Source organism: Heterodontus francisci, chromosome 23, assembly GCF_036365525.1.
Source record: "Heterodontus francisci isolate sHetFra1 chromosome 23, sHetFra1.hap1, whole genome shotgun sequence".
NCBI classification, from domain to species: Eukaryota; Metazoa; Chordata; class Chondrichthyes; order Heterodontiformes; family Heterodontidae; genus Heterodontus; species Heterodontus francisci.
The window spans coordinates 7,030,021-7,053,256 of NC_090393.1; the positions used below are offsets into that span (position 1 = coordinate 7,030,021).

Here is a 23,236-nt window from a genome sequence, read left to right on the forward strand (position 1 = left end):
AGCCACGTAAAGAGATATTAGGACAGGACACTTCAGGAGCCTCTTAAAGGAGGAGAGAGAGGTAGCGAGGCGGAGAGGTTTAGGGAGGGAATTCCAGAGCTTAGGGGCCCAGGCAGCTGAAGACACAGGCACCAGTGGTGGAGCAAAGGAAATCGGGAATGTACAAGAGGCCAGAATTGGATGAATGCAGAGATCCTGGAGGGTTGTGGGGCTGGAGGAGATTACAGAGAAAGGGAGGGGAGTGGCAATGGAAGGATTCGAAAACAAAGGTGAGAATTTTAAAATAGAGGCGTTGCTTGTCCAGGAACCAAAGTAGGTCAGTGCGCACAGGGGTGATAGGTGAACAGACTTGCTGCAAATTAGGATACAAATTTTAGATGAGGTCAAGCTTTTGGAGTATTCAATGTGGGAGAACGGCAAAGAGGGCATTGGAATAAGCTTGCAAGGGGTCAGGTAGAGACTATGCACCTTGCATGAAGACACAGGAACCGAATGTGAGTCCTGGCCTTATTTGTGTCCTTTCCCTTGCCCTCCTGTGGAGAGTTCAGGCAGGGGGCACTGGAAGGTCAATGGGTTTTCAGCACCTGCCAGTTTATTATGGATGTGAATTCGAGTATTCATTTGGGGACGCTTCAATAAAGCAGTCGCTGAATTATATTGGCCTTGTTTTAATTGTGGGAGACTGCCAATCGTGAGCTGGATCTGAACATTTCCACAACTCATTCTGGCTCCTTATCCCCAGTGGCATCCAGTGTGGGTGAAAATAAAAGATAAAAGAAAGAGATATTTGCATTTGTATAGTGCCTTTCACAACCTCAGGACATCCTAAAGCACTTTACAGCCAATGAGGTCTTTTCGATGGGTCGTTACTCTTGTAATGTAGGGAACCACTGCAGCCAATTTTGCACAGCAAGCTCCCACAAATAGCAATGTGTTAATGATCAGATAAACTGTTTTGTGTGATGTTGATTGAGGGATAAATATTGGTCAGGACACCAGGGAGAACTCCCCTGCACTTGTTTGAAATAGTGCCATGGGATCTTTTACATCCAACTGAGAGGGCAGACAGGGCCTCGGTTTACCATCTCATCCAAAAGACAGCACCTCCAACAGTGCAGCACTCCCTCAGTACTGGGAGTGCCAGCCTTGATTTTTGCACTCAACATTCTGGAGTGAGACTTGAACCCACAACCTTCGGACTCTGAGGTGAGACTGTCATCCATTGAGCATGCCCACAAGCACAGCACTCCCTCGAGGAAGGCGGGGGGTGGCAGGGGGTTGGGAGGTGGGGGAAGAGGTGAAATGAAGAAGTGGGAGAGGTAAAAGAGAGAGGAAGACAGGTGAGAGGAGAAAGTGAGAGATTGGAGAGGGATAACTTAGTCTGGTGCACCAAGAACCAGCATAACATAAATAAATATAGGCCGGAATTTTACGCCACCTCAACCAACCGGATGGTGGTGGGGGGGTGGCTTAATGGCTACTTTGGAGCCTTTGCCCACCTCCACGCGGATTTTACGCTTGGCAAGTGGGCGTCCTGGAGCCGGGAAAAGCCACCTGGGAAAGGCAGGCAACATCTCAGCATCCCGGGTGGGGGGCCCTGCTCATTAGGCACAGGGTGCCTGATGGAGGGCCGCCCCCGCAACCCCAACCACCTCCAGCACCCAACATGCCCCCCTTCCCCCCAACTGACCACCCTTGCCTTGCTGGGGCCTAACCAATTATCCCCCGGCGAGACAACCAAAACCTACCTGACTTTGGCTGGACTGCAGTCCCAGCAGTGGCCACCGCTTCCAGTGGCGCTGCTGGGACTAAGAGCTGCCGGCTCGCTGATTGGCCGGCATCTCAATGAGGCGGGACTTCCTCCCTCAAGTGGGTGGAAGTCCCGCCTCAACACAGTTAAAGCCTGGGAACCCGCAAAATACGAGTTGGAACCCCAGGCGAGGCAGAAGCGGGTTCGCCACCGAATTTTCAGTCGTTAGCCGGCTCGCGTCCGTCCAACTTGAAATCCCGGCCATAATATTTGTGATATGAAAGGTCGAGGCCAATGTATTTTGCACAGATATTATAGAAACATATTCCTATAAAACAATGCAAAGATTGGAGGCAGTCGTGACAATCCGGTCCAGTAAATTGATTGCCTTCAGCACACAAGGTAGCTATTAGTTCAGCATTATAGATTTGTATATCCAGACCGAGAATAAAAGATGAAGAAATGAAGAGAGCAGAATGTGAGATGTCTGAAGATGAATGCATGCTGTCAATTTACTGCCTGCAGATTTATTGAGATTGATCATTCCAACCAGCGTCTCTTTTCTTCGTCAATTAATTGACCTGTTTTCTCATCCACTGCTTGTTGTTCATTGGCTGCTACTTCAAACATGGCCACGCCCTACATTACCCAACAGTGCCTGGGCAATAGTAACTTTGCCATCATATTCTCCCTTAATTAAGTCATGAATGTCTGTCTCTTAAGAAGATGGGTAGCAGAAGGACATTGTAATCTACTATTATCACAGTTGAGCTTTAGAAATTGAGGGTACATGTTATGGTTTGATGTGTCTGGCACACAGTACAGAACTGGAAAACTTCATCAACCCCGAACTGGAAAACTTTGTCAACTTTGAGTCCATTGATGACTGTATCGGTGCCGTTTCCTGCTCCCGCCCCGAACTGGAAAACTTTATCAACTTTGCTTCTTACCAAAACACAGTACAGGGGGTGGGGGCACATTGGGTGAATATAGGAACATAGGAGCAGGAGTAGGCCATTCAGCCCTTCAAGCCAGCTCCCCCATTCTAGATCATGGCTGATTGTCTACCTCAAAGCCATATTCCCGCATTATCCCCATATCCTTTGATGTCATTAGCAACTAGATCTCTGTCTTGAACTTACTCAGTGACTGAGCTTCCACCACCCTCTGGGGTAGAGAATTCCAAAGATAACCACCCTCTAAGTGAAGAAGTTTCTCCTCATCTTAGTCCTAAATGTCTGGCCCTTTATTCTGGGATTGGGTCCCCTGGTTCTAGATCCCACAGCCAGGGGAAACATCCTTTCTGCATCTACCCTGTCTATCTCTTTAACAATTTTGTAAGTTTCTATGAGATCCCCTCTCATTCTTCTAAACTCCGGAGAATACAGGCCCAATCTCCTCAATCTCTCCTCATAGGACAATCCCACCATCCCAGGAATCAGTCTGGTGAACCTCCGCTGCACTCCCTCTATGGCAAGTATATCCTTCCTCAGGCAAGGGGACCAGAACTGCATACAATATTCCAGATGCAGCCTCACCAATGCTCTATACAATTGAAGCAAGACTTCTTTGCTCCTGTACTCAAATCCTCTTGTGATAAAGTCTAACATACCATTTGCCTTCCTAATTGCTTGCTGCACCTGCGTAGTTTCTTTACTCAGAGAGTAGTAGGGGCGTGGAACGCCCTGCCTGCAACAGTAGTAGACTCGCCAACTTTAAGGGCATTTAAGTGGTCATTGGATAGACATATGGATGAAAATGGAATAGTGTAGCTCAGATGGTTTCACAGATCGGCGCAACATCGAGGGCCGAAGGGCCTGTACTGCGCTGTAATGTTCTAATTCTAATTCTAATTCATACTAGCTTTCAGTGACTTATTGACAAGGACACGTAGATCCCTTTGGACATCAACACTTTCCAATCTATCGCCATTTAAGAAATGCTCTGCACCTCTATTCCTCCTACCAAAGTGTATAATGTCACACTTATCCACATTATATTCCATCTGCAGTGTTCTTGCCCACTCATGCAGCCTGTCCAAATCCCCTTGAAGATTCTTTGTATCCTCCTCACAACTCCCATTCCCAACTAGTTTGTGTCACCTGCAAAACTGGAAATATTACAATTGGTCCCCACATCCAAATCATTGATATATATTGTGAACAGCTGGGGCCCAAGCACTGATCCCTGCAGTACCCCACTAGTCACAGACTGACAACCTGAGAATGACCCATTTATTCCTACTCTCTGTTTTTTGCCTATTACCCAATCCCAGTCCATGCTAGTACATTACCCCCAATCCCATGTGCTTTCATTTTGCTGAGTAACCTCCTATGTGGAACTTTATCAAAAGCCTTCTGAAAGCCCAAATACACCACATTCACTGGTTTCCCCCTTATCCACTCTGCTAGTGACATCCTCAAAAAACTCTAACAAGTTTGTCAAACATGAATTCCCCTTCATAAATCCATGTTGATTCTGCCCAATCAGACCATTATTTTCTAAGTGTCCAGCAATCACATCCTTTATCATAGATTCTAAAATTTTCCCCACTACCGACGACAGGCTAACAGGTCTGTAGTTCTCCATTTTCTCTCTCCCTCCTTTCTTAAACAGTGGGGTTACATTTGCAACCTTCCAATCTGCAGGCACCATTGCAGGAATGAAAGATCAATCTCCTGGACACTGCGACAAGCAACACACAGGAGAAAATTCGCGAGGACTTTAAAAAGAGTGTGTTGTTTTTCTGATTTCTTTCAAAACTTTCAATCATTTAGTCATAAAAATATTTTGGAACTAAATTTTTATAAAAACATTGGAAATGGGGAAAGAAGAATGTTTGGCTTGGGTTGTTGGCAGTGGGAGGTCATGTGATGATACCTCCAGGATTACGTCCAATCAGAGTTGACAACCCAATTGGGAGCAGAGGTCAACATGTCCCATTTGCAAACCTGCGAAGTTTTACTGAGTGGCAGACAGTGTTTGTGGGCCTTGTTATGACCGAGATGGGAGGAGTACATTGTCTTTTCTAGTTCCACATCTCCACAGGTCACAACACATATTTAAATGTTTACCCAGTTACCGCTGCAGTCATTCATATACTCTACTCTTTATCCCAGAATAAAATACACCAACAAGGTTTCTTTAATAAATAACAAAATTATCAGTTTATTATCAAACAAGACTTATCCAGTAACGAAGCAAAGTATTAACACACAGATTGAAATATGAAAGTTCCCTTTTAAAATTCCCCACACCCACACTCACACACACACTGAAAAAATGCAGAAGTTCTCTCTGCAGAGGTCGTTTACAAAAAAGGCAAAAAAAAAACACTTTGGCCAAATACTTGCTAATTCTTGACAAGAGAAGAGAAGATATGGAAGGATGTCAGTTGCCCCTTTTGGTCTGGCGTCCGGGTATACGGAGACGGGTCAGTGGGATCTTTTCTAAAGCAGTTCTTTTCAGGCAGCATTGAGAATTACTCTGGCAAGTTTTTCCAGCTTCTCAGGAGAGATACAGTGCCAGGGATTTTAGCTCTCCTACACTGGATCTTTGCAGGGTCTCTTCAAAGAGGTAAAAGAGGTGAGCTGGGTAGTTTCTTTTTCCTTGGCAGGCAAAACACAAACTGTTTTCAAGACTGTTCACACCCCAACTGACTTGAAAACAATATTCAAACCCAAAAACAGAAAGGCAACCTCCTGACCTCCATAAATCTGGACATGTGGCTTCTCTGTAAACATCTTCCCCAGGTCACCAAGGTTTCTGTTGTTTACTGAGCTTAAAGCACATGATTTCCAGCACAGGTTGTTTTCAAACAACATCTCAGTGTCCTTTCAGTGAACTGTCAACAACAAAGCAAAGTCCAGCATTTATGAAATCTTTGGCTTTCCAATGAATCCATCTGCATAATTTAAATGAGTCCTCAAAAAGTATTTAACAAAAAATATAGAAGCATCTTCATAACATCCTTGAAAGATAAGTGCAGACCTCCATGTCCAGGAATCCACATCGGTGCTCCCAAATCTCAGCTCCAGGAGCGGAAAAACCTAAAAATTTATCCTGCTGTGTACTCCAACTGCAACAGTATCTCGATATTCCACTGAACTTTTCTGTTGTTTTTTAAACACTGTAAATAAGCATGTGGCAGGAAGTGGAAACCCTTTTAAAAGCAACCAGGTGCATGTAAATATTGACAAAATAGTCTACTGATCATTTGTAAAATGGGGGCAAAGACACTTCAGAGTGAAGGAATATGAGGAGGCATTCAGTCCCTCGAGCATGTCTCGCTAGGTCACAACTAATCTGTATCTTAACTCTATCTACCTGCCTTGGTTCCGGAAACTTTAATACCCTTACCTAACAAAAACCCCACAATCTAATTTTTGAAATTTCCAATTGAACCTAGCTCAACAGGTTTTTGGGGGTATGAATTCCAGATTTTCATGATCCTTTGTGTGGAGTGCTTCCTGAATCTGAGCAGCCTCCTTCTAATGTTAAGCCTTGTTCTGGACTCGCTCACCAAAGAAAATAGATTATCTCTATCGACCCTTAATCTTCTGCACTCAAGGGAATGCAATCTTAGTCTATTCAAACTGTCCTCATAATTTAACACTTATAGCTCTGGTAACATATCTGGTGAATCTGTGCTGGACTCACTCCAAGGCCAATATATCCTTCATGAGGTGCAGTGTCGAGAATATTGCAGGATTTCACCGGAATATTGCAGCTAGGTCAAATGCAGCCTCTGCCCCCCTGAATTCTCAATAATGCAGAGCATAACACATTGCCTCGTGCTTCTGAACTACTGCAGCCAAATCCTCTCTCCTTATCTCCCTTCCCACCAAATAATATTCACAGCACGACTCTATCTCAGCTTGTTGTACTTTGCTTGTAACCATTCCATTAGATTGAAGCTCAATCTATCTGGAATATTGAACAGGTGCTAATTTGCTTCAAAACAAGCTGGCACATTTAGCAAGATTCTCTAGTTACCTGTGAAGCCAGTTAATCATTCACTGTAGACACACACAGTGTCATAAAGCAGCCCATGCTGGGAATTAGACCATGCTGCTTACAAAACCAGGAAAAGTAATTCCAGGATTAAGATTATCAAACACCGAACTGGGTTGGAGAGCGGTACCTGCGTGGGGAAGAAGAGTGAGATGGGGATTGGGGAGGGATGAGAAAGGGGGATTGGAAGGAGAGAGGGGGAAGGAGGGAGAGAGGGGGAAGGAGGGAGAGGGAAGAAGGAGGGAGAGGGGGAAGGAGGGAGAGAGGGAAAGAAAGAGAGAGGGGGAAGGGAGAGAGTAAGAAGGGAGAGAACCGGAAGGAGAGAGAGAGGGGGAAGGAAGGAGGGAGATGGGAAGGAGAGGGATGCGGAGGGAGAAAAGAGAGGCAGAAGAGAAAAGAGGGGAAGAGAGAGGCAGAAGATGGTGAAAGGAAGGTGGATTTAGAGGAAGACAGGCCTGGGAGGAGGAGAAGGTAAAGGCATGGGACAATAAGGGGAGGGCAGAAAGTGGGAAGCGGGATGGGAGGAAGGATGAAGGCTGAGGGTGGAGGGAGCAGGGTGGTTGGAGACAAGGGTAGGAGAAGTTATTATAAACTGATGGCTTCAGGGCAAATTACGTCTAGTTTACCAAGAAAAACAATTAATATTCCGCCCCCATGTTCTTGACTGCACTCAACACTACACAAACCTCTGCCCATTTGCAGCATGTCACTAGCATATTGAACACTCAAACTCTGCATCCCTCAACGTAGGGCGATTTACTGTCCCCTGAGTCTATCCCTGAAAGTTTTGATGGGTAGGCACTAAGCTGGTTTCATTCTGTCCTTGACAACTAGCATTCATAATAAAATGCTGACATTTCACTGGAGTAAAAGTTATTATTGGGAATTGATTCTCTGAAAGACAACTGTGTTAGCCTGAGTGTGTTCAAACAGTGACAGGTCCAAGAACATAAAATTGAGATGACAGTTGTCTTTTATGATAATAACAATTGCATTTATTTATTACCTCATTACATTGCTTCACGCAGTGAGTTGATCTGAGGTATGGTGACTGTTATCTACTTGAGGTATTTAAGATGATTAAAGGGTAGATAGAGAGAAACGATTTCCTCTGCTGGGAGAGTCAAGAACAAAGGGGCATAATCTTAAAATGAGAGCCAGGCCATACAGGGGGGATGTCAGGAAGAACAACCTTGAAGGTTCTCCTCCTAGTCCTATATTATGTTGGAAAAAGGCAGACGCTATTCTGCACCAGATTAACCTCACGGACTAACCTGACCATGAACGACGACAGGAACAATTTTTGGCAGAGGCAGCTATCGCAGAGATGTTTCCCAGGAAGACCTCCAGCTCTTCTTCAAACATCTTCTTTAACATCCAACTTAAACAAGTAGGTAGAGTCTCAGTTTAACTTCTCAGCCAAAGGATGACACCTCAGTACTGCATCCCTCTGGAGTGTCGGCCTCAGTTATGAGCTCGATCCTTGGTGTGGGGCTTGAACTGACAACCTACAGAAGAATACTCATCACCGAGCCAAAGAAAGAACTTGCATTTATATAGCACCTTTTGCAACATCCCAAAGTGCTTTATGGCCAATTAAGTGCCTTTTGAAGTGTAGTCACGGTTGTAAGGTAGGAAATGTGATAGCCAATTTGCGCACAACAAGCTCTCATAAGCAGCAATGTGATAGTGACCTGATAATCTCTTTTTATTTAAATAATTTTGGCTGTGGGATAAATATTGGTCAAGAAATTGGGACAAACACCACTGCTGTTTATTTAATGAGCATCCATGAGATACTTTACATTCACCTAAAAGGGCAGATGGTTTAATGTCACTGCACAGAGGTGGCACTTCTAACAGTGCAGCACTCCCTCAGTACTGCACTGCAGTCACAGTTTAGATTTTGTACTTAAGTCTCTGGAGTGCGATTTGAACCCACAGGCTTCTGGTGGTGAGGCAAGAGTGCTACCCACTGCATCACAGACTGATATTTCTTTCCCTCATAATGTGCATTGATGACTTGCGTCTATGTTTGGTAGTTTGCCTCCAAAGTTAATAGCAGCGTTGAGGATAACTGATGAGGGACTGTTTTTCAGCTGGTACGCTACACCATCGAGGGGCTACTGCAGCTTGGCCCTCTGGGATCAACAAACTTTCTACCAGATACCAAATGTCTAATTGATGACAGAAGAATCAAATCTCCAAGTCTCAGGAAATGTGATGAGGTCCCCAGACCAAATCAGAAACTCTGGAATTTCACACAGGTATGGTCTTTATTTATTTAGAGATACAGCACTGAAACAGGCCCTTCGGCCCACCGAGTCTGTGCCAACCAACAACCACCCATTTATACTAACCCTGCAGTAATCCCATATTCCCTACCACCTACCTACACTAGGGGCAATTTATAATGGCCAATTTACCGATCAACCTGCAAGTCTTTGGCTGTGGCAGGAAACCGGAGCACCCGGCGAAAACCCACACGGTCACAGGGAGAACTTGCAAACTCCGCACAGACAGTACCCAGAACTGAACCCAGGTCCCTGGGGCTGTGAGGCTGCGGTGCTAACCACTGCGCCGCTCCGTCTTGTGTTTGCTTCAAGTTAAATCAGAATGAGAGAGGAAAGTAAAATAATTGAAACCTATTCATCAAAATGACCTGGTCATTGGAGATGTAGTGTAACTGAGAGGGGGTTCAGTCCTTGACTGTTAAGCATTTGTTACTTAGATATTTATCTACACACATACAGTCAATAGCGGAGCTATATTGGCCAACTGATGGGGGGATGGGGGCAGAGATGAGGGGTTGAGCTCGAGCTTGGCCCATATTGCCTGTGCTGGCACTTTAAAAGAGATATGCAATTCTCCTGTTCTTTCCCTGTAGCCCTGCAAATGTTTTCTATTCAATTATTTATCCAATTCCTTTTTGAAAGTTACTATTGAATCTGCTTCCACCACCTGTTTCAGGCAGCACATTCCAGAGCACAACAACTCGCTGTGTTAAAAATGTCTCCTCATCTCCTTTCAGGTTCTGTTGCCCATTGATTTAATTCTGTGTTCCCTGCTTCCTGACCCTTCTGCCAGTGGAAACATTTTCTCCCTATATACTCTATCAAAACCCTTCCAAATTTTGAACACCTCTATTAAATCTCCCCTTAACATTTCCTGCTCTAAGGAGAACACCCCCAGCTTCTTCAGTCTCTTCACATAACTTGAAGTACCTCGTCCCTCGTACCAGTCTATTAAATCTCCTTCACGCTCTCCCCAACTTCTCTGATACCAAATGGTTATTGGTAAGTTTAGGAATTTGTGTTACTTAGTGGGTCTGTTTTCTGAATGGCCGTTATTGATTGGAGCCTTGCTTGTCTGCATATATCAGGAATTCACACTGATCGTGCTTGTAATTTTAAATCCATTTTTGGTGAAACAAATGGAATAGGTGACAGGTCTTTGAGCTGAAACAGTTTTTTGTAGATCTCCACATTACAATATTGTTCATTAGTGATGCAAATTCACCACAGAGTCCATTTCTCTTAACTTTTATGTTTCAGCATTCAACAAAATTAAATTAGACTGTTGTACCCTTGATTTTTTAAAGCACTGATATTTGATAACTTTGAGGAAGAAATGTAACTGGAGTCTTAGCCCAGTCTTAGTATCAGCTGTGGCTCAGTCAATAGCATTCTCACCTTTGAGGTAGTTAGAGCTGCATCCAGGTCCCACTCCAGAGATCTGAACAAACAACCTAGGCTGTCATTCCAAGTGCCACTGTGGAGGGAGTGCTACATTGTCAACAGGTGCTGTTTTCCTAGAATAGTTACAGCACAGAAGGAGGCCATTCGGTCTATTGTGTCTGTGCCGACTCTCTACAAGAGCAGCACACCTAGTCCCTCTGCCTTTTCCCTGTAGTCCTGCAAATTTTTTCTCTACAGATAATTATCCAATTTCCTTCTGAAAGCCACGGTTGAATCTGCCTCCACCACACTCTCAGGCAGTGCATTCCAGATCCTAAACACTCTCTGCATAAAAAAGTTTTTCCTCATGTCACTGTTGCTTCTTTTGCCATTCACCTTAAATCGGTATCCTCTGGTTCTCAATCCTTTCACCAATGGGAACAGTTTCTCTCTATCTACTCTGTCCAGACCCCTCGTGATTTTGAACACCTCGATCAAATCTCCTCTTAATATTCTTCTCTGCAGGGAGAACAGCCCCAACTTCTCCAATCTATCACATAACTGACAGTTCTGATGAAAGGTTATCAACCTGAAACATTAACTCTCTTTCTTTCGCCTGGCAGATGCTGCCTGACCTCATGAGTGTTTCCAGTGTTTCCTGTTTTAATTTCAGATTTACAGCATCTGCAGTATTTTGCTTCTGCCTGCCCTCTTGGGTGCATGTAAATCCCACTGAAGAGTAGGGGAGTTCTCCCCTGTGTCCTGGTCAATATTAACATTAAAACAGATGATCTGCTCATTCTCACATAATTGCTGTTTGTGGGAACTTGCCGTGTGCAAATTAACTCCCACATTTCCTAGATTACAACACTGATTACACTTGGAAAGTATGTAATTGGCTGTGAAGTGCTTCGAGATGTTCTGCAGCTGTGGAAGATGCTATGTAAATGCAAATCATTCTGTCTGCAGAATACAACATAGCTTTCAAGAAAATATTTGAAACAATATACTAAAAACTCAGTTTCCGTTACTGATAAGCACATAAATTTCATCTCCCACAGAAATATTGTACCATGTGCAGTTAAGAGTGCAAATTGTTAACACTTGTTGATTTCCTTTTACAGAATGGGCCAATTATCAACAGGGACACAGGTCGCTGCCTGGAAGTGGAAATGGCCAAGGATGCCAACTTCGGCCTGAGACTATCCTTGCAGAAATGCTCTGGACAAAAATGGATCATAAGAAACTGGATCAAACATGCCAAGCACTGAGGGGTTTTATTTGGTGCATCCCAGCATATCCTTGGATACCTGCTTCCACGTGATATCATGACATGAAGCTAAATGCCAATGAGACATTGTGGGATATGCAGTGTGGGATCAACCAGTCATTCTCAATGAAGGGACACTGATCGGCTCTTTCATTTGAACATTATTGACAACTGCACGGAATTAAATGAAGTAAAATGATGTGCCTTTTTCACATATCAACTTCTCGACTGGAAACCAGTCCCTTTAGCATGTTTCATTTATTGTATTGGAACAGAAAACTGTCAATAATAAAGTCAAAAAAGATTAAAATGTTAGAATTCTAAATGGTGCAACTTTAAAGGGAGTGCAGGAACACAGAAACCTGGAGATGTACATACACCAGTATTGAAGGGTGACAGAACACGTTGAGAAGGCTGTTAATAAAAACGAAATGGATCCTGAACTTTATAAATAGATACATAATAGAGCTGAATTTTTCCAGTCTTGTAGAAGTGGGGTGGGGATGGCTCCCCGACACTTTCCCACCTCCAGACGGGTCCCCATCACATTCCCGTCTCCAGACGGCTCCCCGACACATTCCCGCCTCCAGACGGCTCCCCGACACATTCCTGTCTCCAGATAGGTCCCCTTCACATTCACTCCTCCTGGCAGCTCCACGATACATTCCCGTCTCTGGATGGGTACCCGTCACATTCCCGTCTCCGGACGGGTCCTCATCACATTCCTGCCTCTGGACGGCTCCCCATCACATTCCCGTCTCCGGACGGGTCCCCATCACATTCCTGCCTCTGGACGGCTCCCCATCACATTCCCGTCTCCGGACAGGTAACCATCACATTCCCATCTCCGGATGGTTCTCCAACGCCGTCCCGCCTCCAGATGGCTCCCGGACACGTTCTTGCCTTCAGACGAGTCCCTGTCACATTCCCACCTCCAATTGGCTCCCAGACGCTTTCCGCCTCCATGGGCCTTTCCCAGGGGGAGGCTGGGAACAAGGTCGCTGCCTGCTCCATAGCAGCTAATTAGTTTAATTAAGGCCCTACTTAGTGGCCATACTGTCCCGGTGCCAGTAGTTTCCTGCCATCAGAGCAGCTGCCCACCGAGTGCAGAGGCTGATTGGAGGTGGCCTCCCAGTGGCAGGGCAAGGGGGAATCGGAGCTGCAGGCTCCATGCCCCAATGTCAGAGCCCTGGGGATGAAAGGCCGCAGCCCTGTCCATGAATAGTCCTGTGGAGGGGTTTTCCCCTTCACCCCAATGGCTCTCCCGGCTCCAGGTCTCTTTATTTAATTAATTCTATGCAGGCACCCAAGGGTGCCTCCATGTTGAAACACCCTCATGCTCTCCTGCCTGCCTCAATATTGCCCAGCTCTCCCAGTGGGGCTGCTAGTGTAACAATGCTATGGGCCCTCTGATTGGCCCTGCAGCCTTGGGAACCCATCTGCCATCCCTTATAGGGCAGCGAGCACAGAGGCAGCCAATTAGGAGGCCGCCACTCGCATGGTCTCGCCGGTGAGCGCACTGACAAAATGGCTGGGCTCGGAACCCCCATCTGGGCCTGACATTGGGGTCCTGAGGCCCACCAGAAAATCCAGCCCATGGAGTGCAAAAGCAAGGAAGTTAGGCTAAATCTTTATAAAACACTGGTTAGGCTGGAACATTATATGAAATTCTGGGCACTGCAATTTAGAAAGGTTGTCAAGTTCTTGAATGATACCAGGCATGAGGTACTTTAGTGATGTGGAGAGACTGGAGAAGCTCAGATTGTTCTCCTTAGAGCAGAGAAGTTAAGGGGAGATTTAATAGAGGTGTTCATATTATGAGGGCTTTTGACAGAGTACATAGGGAGAAACGGTTTCTAGTGGCAGGAGAGTCAATCACCGGGGTCGCAGATTTAAGGTAATTGGCAAAGGAACGAGAGAGGAGATGAGGAAAAATCTTTTTACGCAGCAAGTTATTGTGATCTGGAATTTACTTTCTGAAAGGTTGATGGAAGCAGATTCAATTGTAACTTTCTGAAGGCTAAAAATTTAAATAGGAAGATTTTACAGGGATATGGAGAAAGACTAGGGAGTGGGACCAATTAGCTCTACCAAAGAGCCGTCACAGGCATGATGGGCTGAAAAGCCCCCTTCTGTGCTGTAAGATTCTATGATTATAAATTAAAGGATGTTGCTTCGAAGAAATGATTCCGTTTACCTCAGTATTGGAGAAAGAATTGGGAAGTCTGCAAGGGATCATTTGTCTTCTTAGATGCATTCCCATTCAGACTGTAGCTGGTTGCAAAGATGTATGTGGAACTTTGTATGAGGACATTTCAGATATCTCTCTAGTGTATTCAGGTAGCTGGGCAGAGTTACTATACGCAACCCCAGTACACTGAAGTCAATGTAACATAACCATAACACAAGAGCAATGTACTGCAGATGCTGGAAATTGGAAATAAAAACAGAAAATGCTGGAAATACTCAGCAGGTCAGGCAGTATCTGTGGAGAGAGAAACAGAGTTAATGTTTCCGGTTGCTAACCCTTTGATAGAACTCTTATACTTCCTTGCTCTAGTAATGGCACTCTAAACTCCTCTTTAGCTGTTACAACAAACCACAGCCAGGACTGGCTGACTTCTCTCTGCTAGTTGTTCCTTGGAGGGCAGAAGATGGTTCTGGGATACACTCTGCTACACCCCCACCTGTGACACTGTATATTGGGGATGCCTGTTTTCCTGGCATCCTGTCTTGTGGCTGCAGCAGAGAGAGGACTCGAGATGTTGCGAGGGTCTCTACAACTCAAGTCAAAGGAGAAACTGCATCCATCTGCTCTTGTTCAAGGCCTCACAACCAATGAATCCAAAAGGAAATCCAGGAGAAACCTCTGTATTTAGAAAGTGGTTGGAACGTGGAACTTACTATCTCATAGTGTGGTGAAGGTGAATAGCATAGATACATTTAAAAGGAAGCTAGATAAATACATGAGGGAGAAAGGAATAGATGGATATGCTGATAGTGTGCGATGAAGAGGGGGTGGGAGGAGGCTCGTGTGCAGCATAAACACCAGCAGGGACTGGTTGGTTTGTGTCTGTGCTGTAAGTTATATCTAACAATTGGAAACAGGTATCTATGTGCCTGGTCCCTCCTAGTGATGCTGTTAAGTACCTCAATAATGGAAGGATTACATTGGATTACAGCAAGTTTCAGAGCATGACAGCCCCCCACTTTACTTTCATTTTTAGTCATTTTTAGTTATTTTTTCTTCCTTTTTTTTACATTCCTTTTTACATTTTTTACAATCTTTTTTTGCATTTATTTCATTTCATCTTAGTTTGTTCAGTTTGCTTACCCACTGTTTTTTTCAGGTTGTTTTTCTTCAGGTTTGCAGTTGCTGCTGTTCAATATTCAGTATATTCACACCTAATCTGTACTAATGCTTTGTCTTTCAACACACCATTAACATATTGTTTGCCTTTGCTCCGTGACCTTTTGGTCAGCTATGTGGCCTGGTCCAATCTGCACCTTCTCCTTTGTTACCTCTTGCCCAACCCCCACCTCACTTGTTTATAATCTGTGACTTTTCTAATATTTGTCAGTTCCGAAGAAGGGTCACTGACCCGAAACGTTAACTCTGCTTCTCTTTCCACAGATGCTGCCAGACCTGCTGAGTGAATCCAGCATTTCTTGTTTTTGCCTGAGATTTTATTGCCATTTAGTTCAGAATGCTCATGCATTGATGATCAATTGTACCACATGTTCTTTATTCCTTTTGTGTGAACTTCCAAGCTACAACTCCCCAGAGCAGGTATGTGTACAGCCTTGTGTTTCATTGGCAGCAAACTGTTCCTACTTTGGATTAACACACCAAAAGGTTACATCGAAGAGACACAACAAGGGTTGTATCAATCATTAATCACGATGGGCAAAAGTGATTGAAGTGAATCCCACTTCTCGGTACTTTGAAAACGAGATGAAAAATGTTACCAACTGTAGATTTGTCTAGACAAAAAAGTATTTTTTTTTTGATTGAAATTCTGGAAGTCTCTACATATTGTTGTGATCTGGAATGCGCTGCCTGAAAGTGTGGTGGAAGCAGATTCAATAGTAACTTTCAAAAGGCAATTTTAATACATAGTTTTTACAGCACAGAAACAGGCCATCTGGCCAACTTGTCCATGGCTGTCTTTGTGTTCACCAGAGCCTTCCCATCAGCATATCCTTCCATTCCTTTCTCCCTCATGTTCATTTAGTTTCCCCTTAAATGTATCTATACTATTCACTTCAACCACTCTTTGTGGTAGTGAGTTCCACATTCACCCCACTCGCTGGGTAAAGAGGTTTCTCCTGACTTCCCTATTGGATTTATTAGTGACTATCTTATATTAGTAGCCCCTAGTCCTGGTCTCCCCCAAAAGTGGATATGGGGTAGATGCAAAAGAAAGAAAGATTTGCATTTATATAGCGCCTTTCATGACCACTGGGCATCGCAAAGCGCTTTACAGCCAATGAAGTGCTTTTTAAAGTATAGTCACTGTTGTAATGTAGGAAATGCGGCAGCCAATTTGCGCACAGCAAGATCCCACAAAAGCAATGTGGTAATGACCAGATAATCTGTTTTTGTGATGTTGATTGAGGAAGAAATATTGGCCAGGACGCTGGGGGAGAACTCCCCTGCTCTTCTTCAAAATAGTGCCATGGGACCTGTTATATCACCGAGCAGGCAGATGGGGCCTCAATTTAACATCTGAGCCAAAAGACAGAACTGCCAGCAGTGCAGTGCTCCCTCAGTACAGCATTTTCCATTTGTGAGGGTGACCAACAAGAGGACAACAGAAGAGCCAGAGAGTCAACAGCTGAGCATCACCGCAAACCCTGAAAGCCACTTGCATGTTTTCAACTAATGAATAGCACATAGAATCATAGAACAATAAAGTATAGGAGGACATTTGACCCATCATACCTGTACCCGCTCTTTGAAAGAGCTCTCAAATTAGTCCCACTTCCTTGTTCTTTCCCCACAGCCTTGCAAATTTTTTCCCCTTCAAGTATTCATCCAATTCCCTTTTGAAAGTTACTACTGAATCTGCTTCCACTGCCCTTTCAGGCAGCGCGTTCCAGATCGCAACAACTCTCTCCTCATGTCATCTCTGGTTTTTTTGCCATTCACCTTAACTCTGTGTCCTCTGGTTAGTGATGTTTCTGCCACTGGAAGTTTCTCCTTATTCACTCTATCACTCTAGGGCGGCACAGTGGCACAGTGGTTAGCACCGCAGCCTCACAGCTCCAACGACCTGGGTTCAATTCTGGGTACTGCCTGTGTGGACTTTGCAAGTTCTCCCTGTGTCTGCGTGGGTTTCCTCCCACAGCCAAAAGACTTGCAGGTTGATAGGTAAATTGGCCATTATAAATTGCTCCTAGTATAGGTAGGGGAATATAGGGACAGGTGAGGATGTGGTAGGAATATGGGATTAGTGTAGGATTAGTATAAATGGGTGGTTAATGGTCGGCACAGACTCAGTGGGCCGAAGGGCCTGTTTCAGTGCTGTATCTCTAAAATCAAAAAAGCTAAATCCTTCATAATTTTGAACACCTCCGTTAAATCGCCCCTTTGACTTCTCTGCACGAAGGAGAAAATCCCAGCGTCTCCAGTCTCTCCACACAGGTGTAGAAGAGGGGACCAAAGATGGCATACTGAGGAACACGAGAGATGACTGCAAACAGAGAAGCCAGTGGAGGCAGTGTGATGCCTACAAGTGGGACCAGGAGATAGACTAGAGAGGAGCGATGCCCCTTCAATTAGAGAATGGTAGGGAATGTCAAAAATCAGTTGAGAGTTTCAGGAAGGGCAGCAAAATGTGACTGCAGGTCATGGGCAGCTTAAATCTGGTGGATGTGGGGAGCCCGATTGGAGAAATTTGAAAAAGAGTATGGCAAAAACTTAGCTGTGAAGCGACTATACATTGGCAAACTTGATCAATGAAATGGCAGCAATAAACACAATTTTATTTATTTTTTATTTATGTTTTTTTTATTTATGTTTTTTTAAAATGTATTATTTATTTTATTTATCTTTATTTTTTTTTAAATAACTAGGGGAAAGGGGAGAAAAACAAATCTGTAACAGCTGCTGGGGAAAAAGACTAATGAATTTCGTTGAATTTTTAAATATTTTCCAGAAATAAATTAAACTAATTGGCACGCTCAGATGATTACATTGTAGAGGGCGGTAAAATTAATCCGAAACCCTGGAGGAAATGTCCAGCTGACCTGACTGGAAAACGTAAACAGTCTTTCAAATTAGTGAAAGGGAGGAGAAATACATTGAATTGTAACAGAATACAAGAAAGAACCTTTTTCAGCAGAACACTGCCAGTCAAAATGATTTGGCACCTTGGAATTGGAGGAGGAATTATTCTGGAGAATTACACAGATTCCAATCCAAGCAGAGGAGCATGGCTGGATGCCATGATGGGGAGGAAAGACTCCATCTCTCCTGGAATCATATAGCACAGAAGGTGGCCATATAGCAATGCTGGCTCTTTGGTAAAGCTTTAGCAAAGAGCTGTCAAGGGTACGATGGGCCGAATGGTGATCTTCTATGCTGCAAGATTCTATGATACAGGTGGAAAGTGGATGGGCCTAATCTCCACCTACTTTATATCAGGCACAACTTTCAATGGGAAGAGAATACCAGCACAAGAAATATAGGGAGAGAGATGTTATTCCCCGGTGTTCAAATTTGAAAAAACGCCCACGTCAAATGAGTGTTCAGTGTTGCACGCATACAGAAGATGGTAGAAAGAACTTAGTAGTTTATCAACCATTTTTATTCCTTTATCTGTTCCCCTGCTGACACTTAAGTTCTCATGAACGTTTGCGCCAATTGTTGTAATTTTTCGAAGTGCCTCTTAGCACCATTATTGGAACTAGAGGGAAACCCACGATCTTGGGTGTTTGGAAGAGGAAAACCAACAGAGAAATGTCAAGGCAAGCTCCATGAGACACACTCTAGGTTCACTCACCTGTACCCAAATCCTCACGTCTGCTGACACGCCTTACTTTGGCAGACAACTGATGAGTGCATAAGCTCCTATTCCAAAGTCAGGCATTGGCAGGTATGTAACTGCCTGACTGAGGTTAAAAAGGACCACAATCGCATCAGATCATACCTTCAGTGAGACAAAATTACAAAGATTACAAAAAGTGTTTACAGCACAGACACAGGCCATTCAGCCCAACAGGTCCATGCTGGTGTTTCTGCTCCACACAAGCTTCCTCCCATCCTACTTCATCTCACCCCATCAACAGATTCTTCAATTGTTTTCTCCCTGGCGTGTTTATCTAGATTATCCTTAAATGCATCTATTTTATTTGCCTCAATCACTCCCTGTTGTCGTGAGTTCCATATTCTAAATGTTATCTGGGTAAGTAAGTTTCCCCTGAATTCCTTATTGGATTTATTAGTGAACATTTTATATTTAAGGCCCCTAGTGCTTTTCTTGCCCACAAGTGGAAACATCTTTTTTGCAGCTACTCTATAAACCATTTCATAATTGTAAAGATCTCTATCAGGTGACACAGTGGCGCAGTGGTTAGCACCGCAGCCTCACAGCTCTAGAGACCCGGGTTCGATTCTGGGTCCTGCCTGTGCGGAGTTTGTAAGTTCTCCCTGTGACCGCGTGGGTTTTCACCGGGTGCTCCGGTTTCCTCCCACAGCCAAAAACTTGCAAGTTGATAGGCAAATTGGCCATTATAAATTGCCCCTAGTATAGGGGAAGGTGGGGATGTGAGAGGGTAATGGGATTAATGTAGGATTAGTATAAATGTGTTGTTGATGGTTGGCACAGATTTGGTGGGCCGAAGGGCCTGTTTCAGTGCTGTATCTCTAAATAAAAGGTCACCCTTCAGTCTTCTGTTTTCTAGATAAAAGAGCCCCAGCCTGGTCAGTATTTCCTGATAGGTATAACCTCTCAGTTCAGTTATCATCCTCATAAATCTTTTTTGCACATTTCCAGTGCCTCTATATCCTTTTTATAATTTGACGGCCAGAACTGTCCACAATACTCCAAGTCTGGTCTAACCAAGTTTACATGCAAGTTTAACATAACCTCCCTGCTTGGCACAGTGGTAATGTTACTAGACTAGTACTCCAAAGCCCAGGTTAATCCTCTGGGGACATGGGTTCAAATCCCACCACAGCAAGTAGTGAAATTTGAATTCAATTAATAAATCTGGAATTTAAAAAAAAGTGAGTTCAATGGTGACCATGAAACCATTGTCGATTGTTGTAAAACCCCATCTGGTTCACTGATGCCCTTTAAGGAAGGAAATCTGCCATCCTTACCTGGTCTGGCCTATATATGACTCCAGACCCACAGCAACGTGGTTCACTCTTTAAAAAATGGTTAACAGGGCAATTAGGGATGGGCAATAAATGCTGGCCTTGCCAGTGATGCCCTCATCCTACAAATGAATAAAAAAATCTCCCTAGAAATGAACCACAGTGCTTTATTTGCCTTTTTCATGGTTTATGAACTTGTGTCGTTACATTTAGAAATCGAGATATTGGTACCCCCAGATCCTTCTGCCACTCTACCCCATCTCGGCATTTATTTTTTTAAGGAGTATGTGGCCTCCTTACTCTTCTGATCAAAATGTACTCCCTCACACTTATCTATATTGAAGCTGATTTGTCAATTACATGGCCAACTTGACCGGATTCTCTACAATGTAGTGGAACAAGTAGATATCAACCTAGGGGGCATGGGGTGGTGGGGAGCACTTGGAAAACAGCAATCACAATATAAATGTATTCAGTGTAAGAATAGAAAAGGAAAAAGAAAATTTAAAAGCAATAATACTCGGAGAACAATGTAAATCCGAGCAAGATTTTAAAGAAAGGTCCCTGCCCACATTAACTGGAAGGAGAAATTGGGCAAGTTGGACTATAGATCAGCAACACAAAATATTCAAACAGAAAATGGAATAGGTACTAATCAAGTGCATCCAGTTGGGAAATAGGGAAGTGTGAAATTATCCACTTTGTTGGAAGAATGAAAAAGCAGAATATTTTTTAAACGGTGAGAGACTAGTTAATGTTGGTATTCAGAGGGATTTGGGTGTCCCTGTACACAAATCGCAGAAAGCTAACATGAAAGTACAGCACCAGTTAGGAAGGCTTATTAGCCTTTATTGCAAGAGGCTTGGAGTATAAGAGTGACAAAGACTTGCTGCAATTATGTAGGCCTTTAGAGAGACCTCACCTGGAGTACTATTAGAGTTTTGGTCTCCTTACTGAAGGAAGGATATATTTGCCTTAGAGGGGGTGTAATGAAGGTTCACTAGATTGACTATGAGAGGGCTGTCCTATGAAGAGAGATTGAGTGGAATGGGTCCATGCTGTCTGGAGTTTAGAAGAACGTGAGGTGACTTCATTGAAACATAAAATTGTGAGAGTCATTGACAGGGTAGATGCTGAGAGACTGCTTCCCCTGGCTGATGAGTCTAGAACAAGGGGCTCATAGTCTCAGGATAAGGGGTCAGCCATTTAGGACAAGACCAAAAGGAAATTGGATGGTCACCTGAAGGAAATAGACTTGCAGGGCTATAGGGATTGAGCGGGGGAGTGAGACTGACTGAATAGCTCCGTGGAGAGCTGGCATGGACTCGAAGGGCCAAATGGCCTCCTTCTGTGCCATATATGACTCTGTGACATACGAACATACAAATTAGGAGCAGGAGTAGGCCACTCGGCCCCTCAAGCCTGCTCCACCATTCAATACGTTCATGGCTGAGCTGATTACTCCACATTCCCGCCTACCCTCGATAACCTTTCACCTTTTTGCTTATCAAGAATCTATCTACCTCCGCCTTAAAAATATTCAAAGACTCTGCTTCCACCACCTTTTGAGGAAGAGAGTTGCAAAGACTCACGACCCTCTGAGAGAAAAAATTCTCCTCATCTCTGTCTTAAATGGGTGACCCCTTGTTTTTAAACAGTGACCCCTAGTTCTAGATTCTCCCACAAGGGGAAACATCCTTTCCACATCCACCCTGTCAAGACCCCTCAGGATCTTATATGTTTCAACCAGTCACCTCTTATTCTTCTAAATGCCAGCGGATAAAAGCCTAACCTGTCCAATCTTTCCTCATAAGATAGCCCGCCCATTCCAGGTATCAGTCTAATAAACCTTCGCTGAACTGCTTCCAACGCATTTACATCCATCTTTAAATGAAACCAATACTGTGCAATCGCAGGAGGTGTAATACCTGCTCATTGACCTCCTCTTTCCTCACTTTTTTTTTTTTTTTTTTTCGTTTGGTTTTTCAGTAGATTTATTGGGAATCTAGAATAGTGGGAATGGAGGTAAAGGCAGTTGTATGTTCCTCCTGCAGAATGTGGGAGGTAGGGGTCGCCAAGAGTGTCCCTGCTGACTGCATCTGCGGGAAGTGCACCCAACTCCAGCTCCTCGCAGACCGCGTTAGGGAACTGGAGCTGGAGCTGGATGAACTTCGGATCATTCGGGAGGCGGAGGGGATTATTGACAGGAGTTATAGGGAGGCAGTCACACCTCAGGTAAAAGAAGTAGGTAGATGGGTTACCGTCAGGGGAAGGAAAGGGAACCAGCAGGCAGTGCAGGGATCCCCTGTGGCCGTTTCCCTCAACAACAGGTATACCGTTTTGGATACTGTTGGGGGGGACGGCTTACCAGGGGTAAGCAATGGGGTGCAGGTCTCTGGCACAGAGTCTGTCCCTGTTGCTCAGAAGGGAAAAGGGAAGAGGAGCAGAGCATTAGTCATTGGGGACTCCATAGTTAGGGGAACAGATAGGAGGTTCTGTGGGAACGAGAGAGACTCACGGTTGGTGTGTTGCCTCCCAGGTGCCAGGGTACGTGATGTCTCCGATCGTGTTTTTGGGATCCTTAAGGGGGAGGGGGAGCACCCCCAAGTCGTGGTCCACATAGGCACCAACGACATAGGAAGGAAGAGAGATGGGGATTTAAGGCAGAAATTCAGGGAGCTAGGGTGGAAGCTTAGAGCGAGAACAACCAGAGTTGTTATCTCTGGGTTGTTGCCTGTGCCACGTGCTAGCGAAGAGAGGAATAGGGAGAGAGAGGAGTTGAACACGTGGCTGCAGGGATGGTGTAGGAGGGAGGGTTTTGGTTTCCTGGATAATTGGGGCTCTTTCTGGGGTAGGTGGGACCTCTACAAACAGGATGGTCTTCACCTGAACCAGAGGGGTACCAATATCCTGGGGGGGAGATTTGTTAGTGCTCTTCGGGGGGGTTTAAACTAAATCAGCAGGGGAATGGGAACCTAAATTGCAGTGCCAGTGTACAGGCTGTTGAGAGTAGTGAGGTAGGGGATAAGGTTACAGGGACGCAAGAGGGCACTGGCAAGCAAGAACTTGGTTTAAAGTGTGTCTACTTCAACGCCAGGAGCATCCGGAATAAGGTGGGTGAGCTTGCAGCATGGGTTGGTACCTGGGATCCTGATGTTGTGGCCATTTCGGAGACATGGGTAGAGCAGGGGCAGGAATGG

The 23,236-nt window shown here is 44.5% G+C and overlaps 1 protein-coding gene across 3 annotated transcripts in view; it reads left to right on the forward strand.

Moving 5' to 3' along the window:
• The window catches only part of galnt9 (polypeptide N-acetylgalactosaminyltransferase 9), a 321,001-nt gene extending 307,937 nt beyond the window's left edge, over window positions 1-13,064 (forward strand). The window contains exons 10-11 of one of the 3 annotated variants that reach the window (XM_068054617.1): window positions 8,863-9,030; window positions 11,565-13,064. In XM_068054617.1, coding sequence (XP_067910718.1) covers window positions 8,863-9,030; window positions 11,565-11,711 — 315 coding nt within the window. In that variant the 3' untranslated portion in view covers window positions 11,712-13,064. The remainder of the gene's footprint in view (window positions 1-8,862; window positions 9,031-11,564) is intronic. The other 2 variants (XM_068054616.1, XM_068054618.1) reach the window with 2 other exon arrangements.
• Window positions 13,065-23,236: the final 10,172 nt, after the last annotated feature.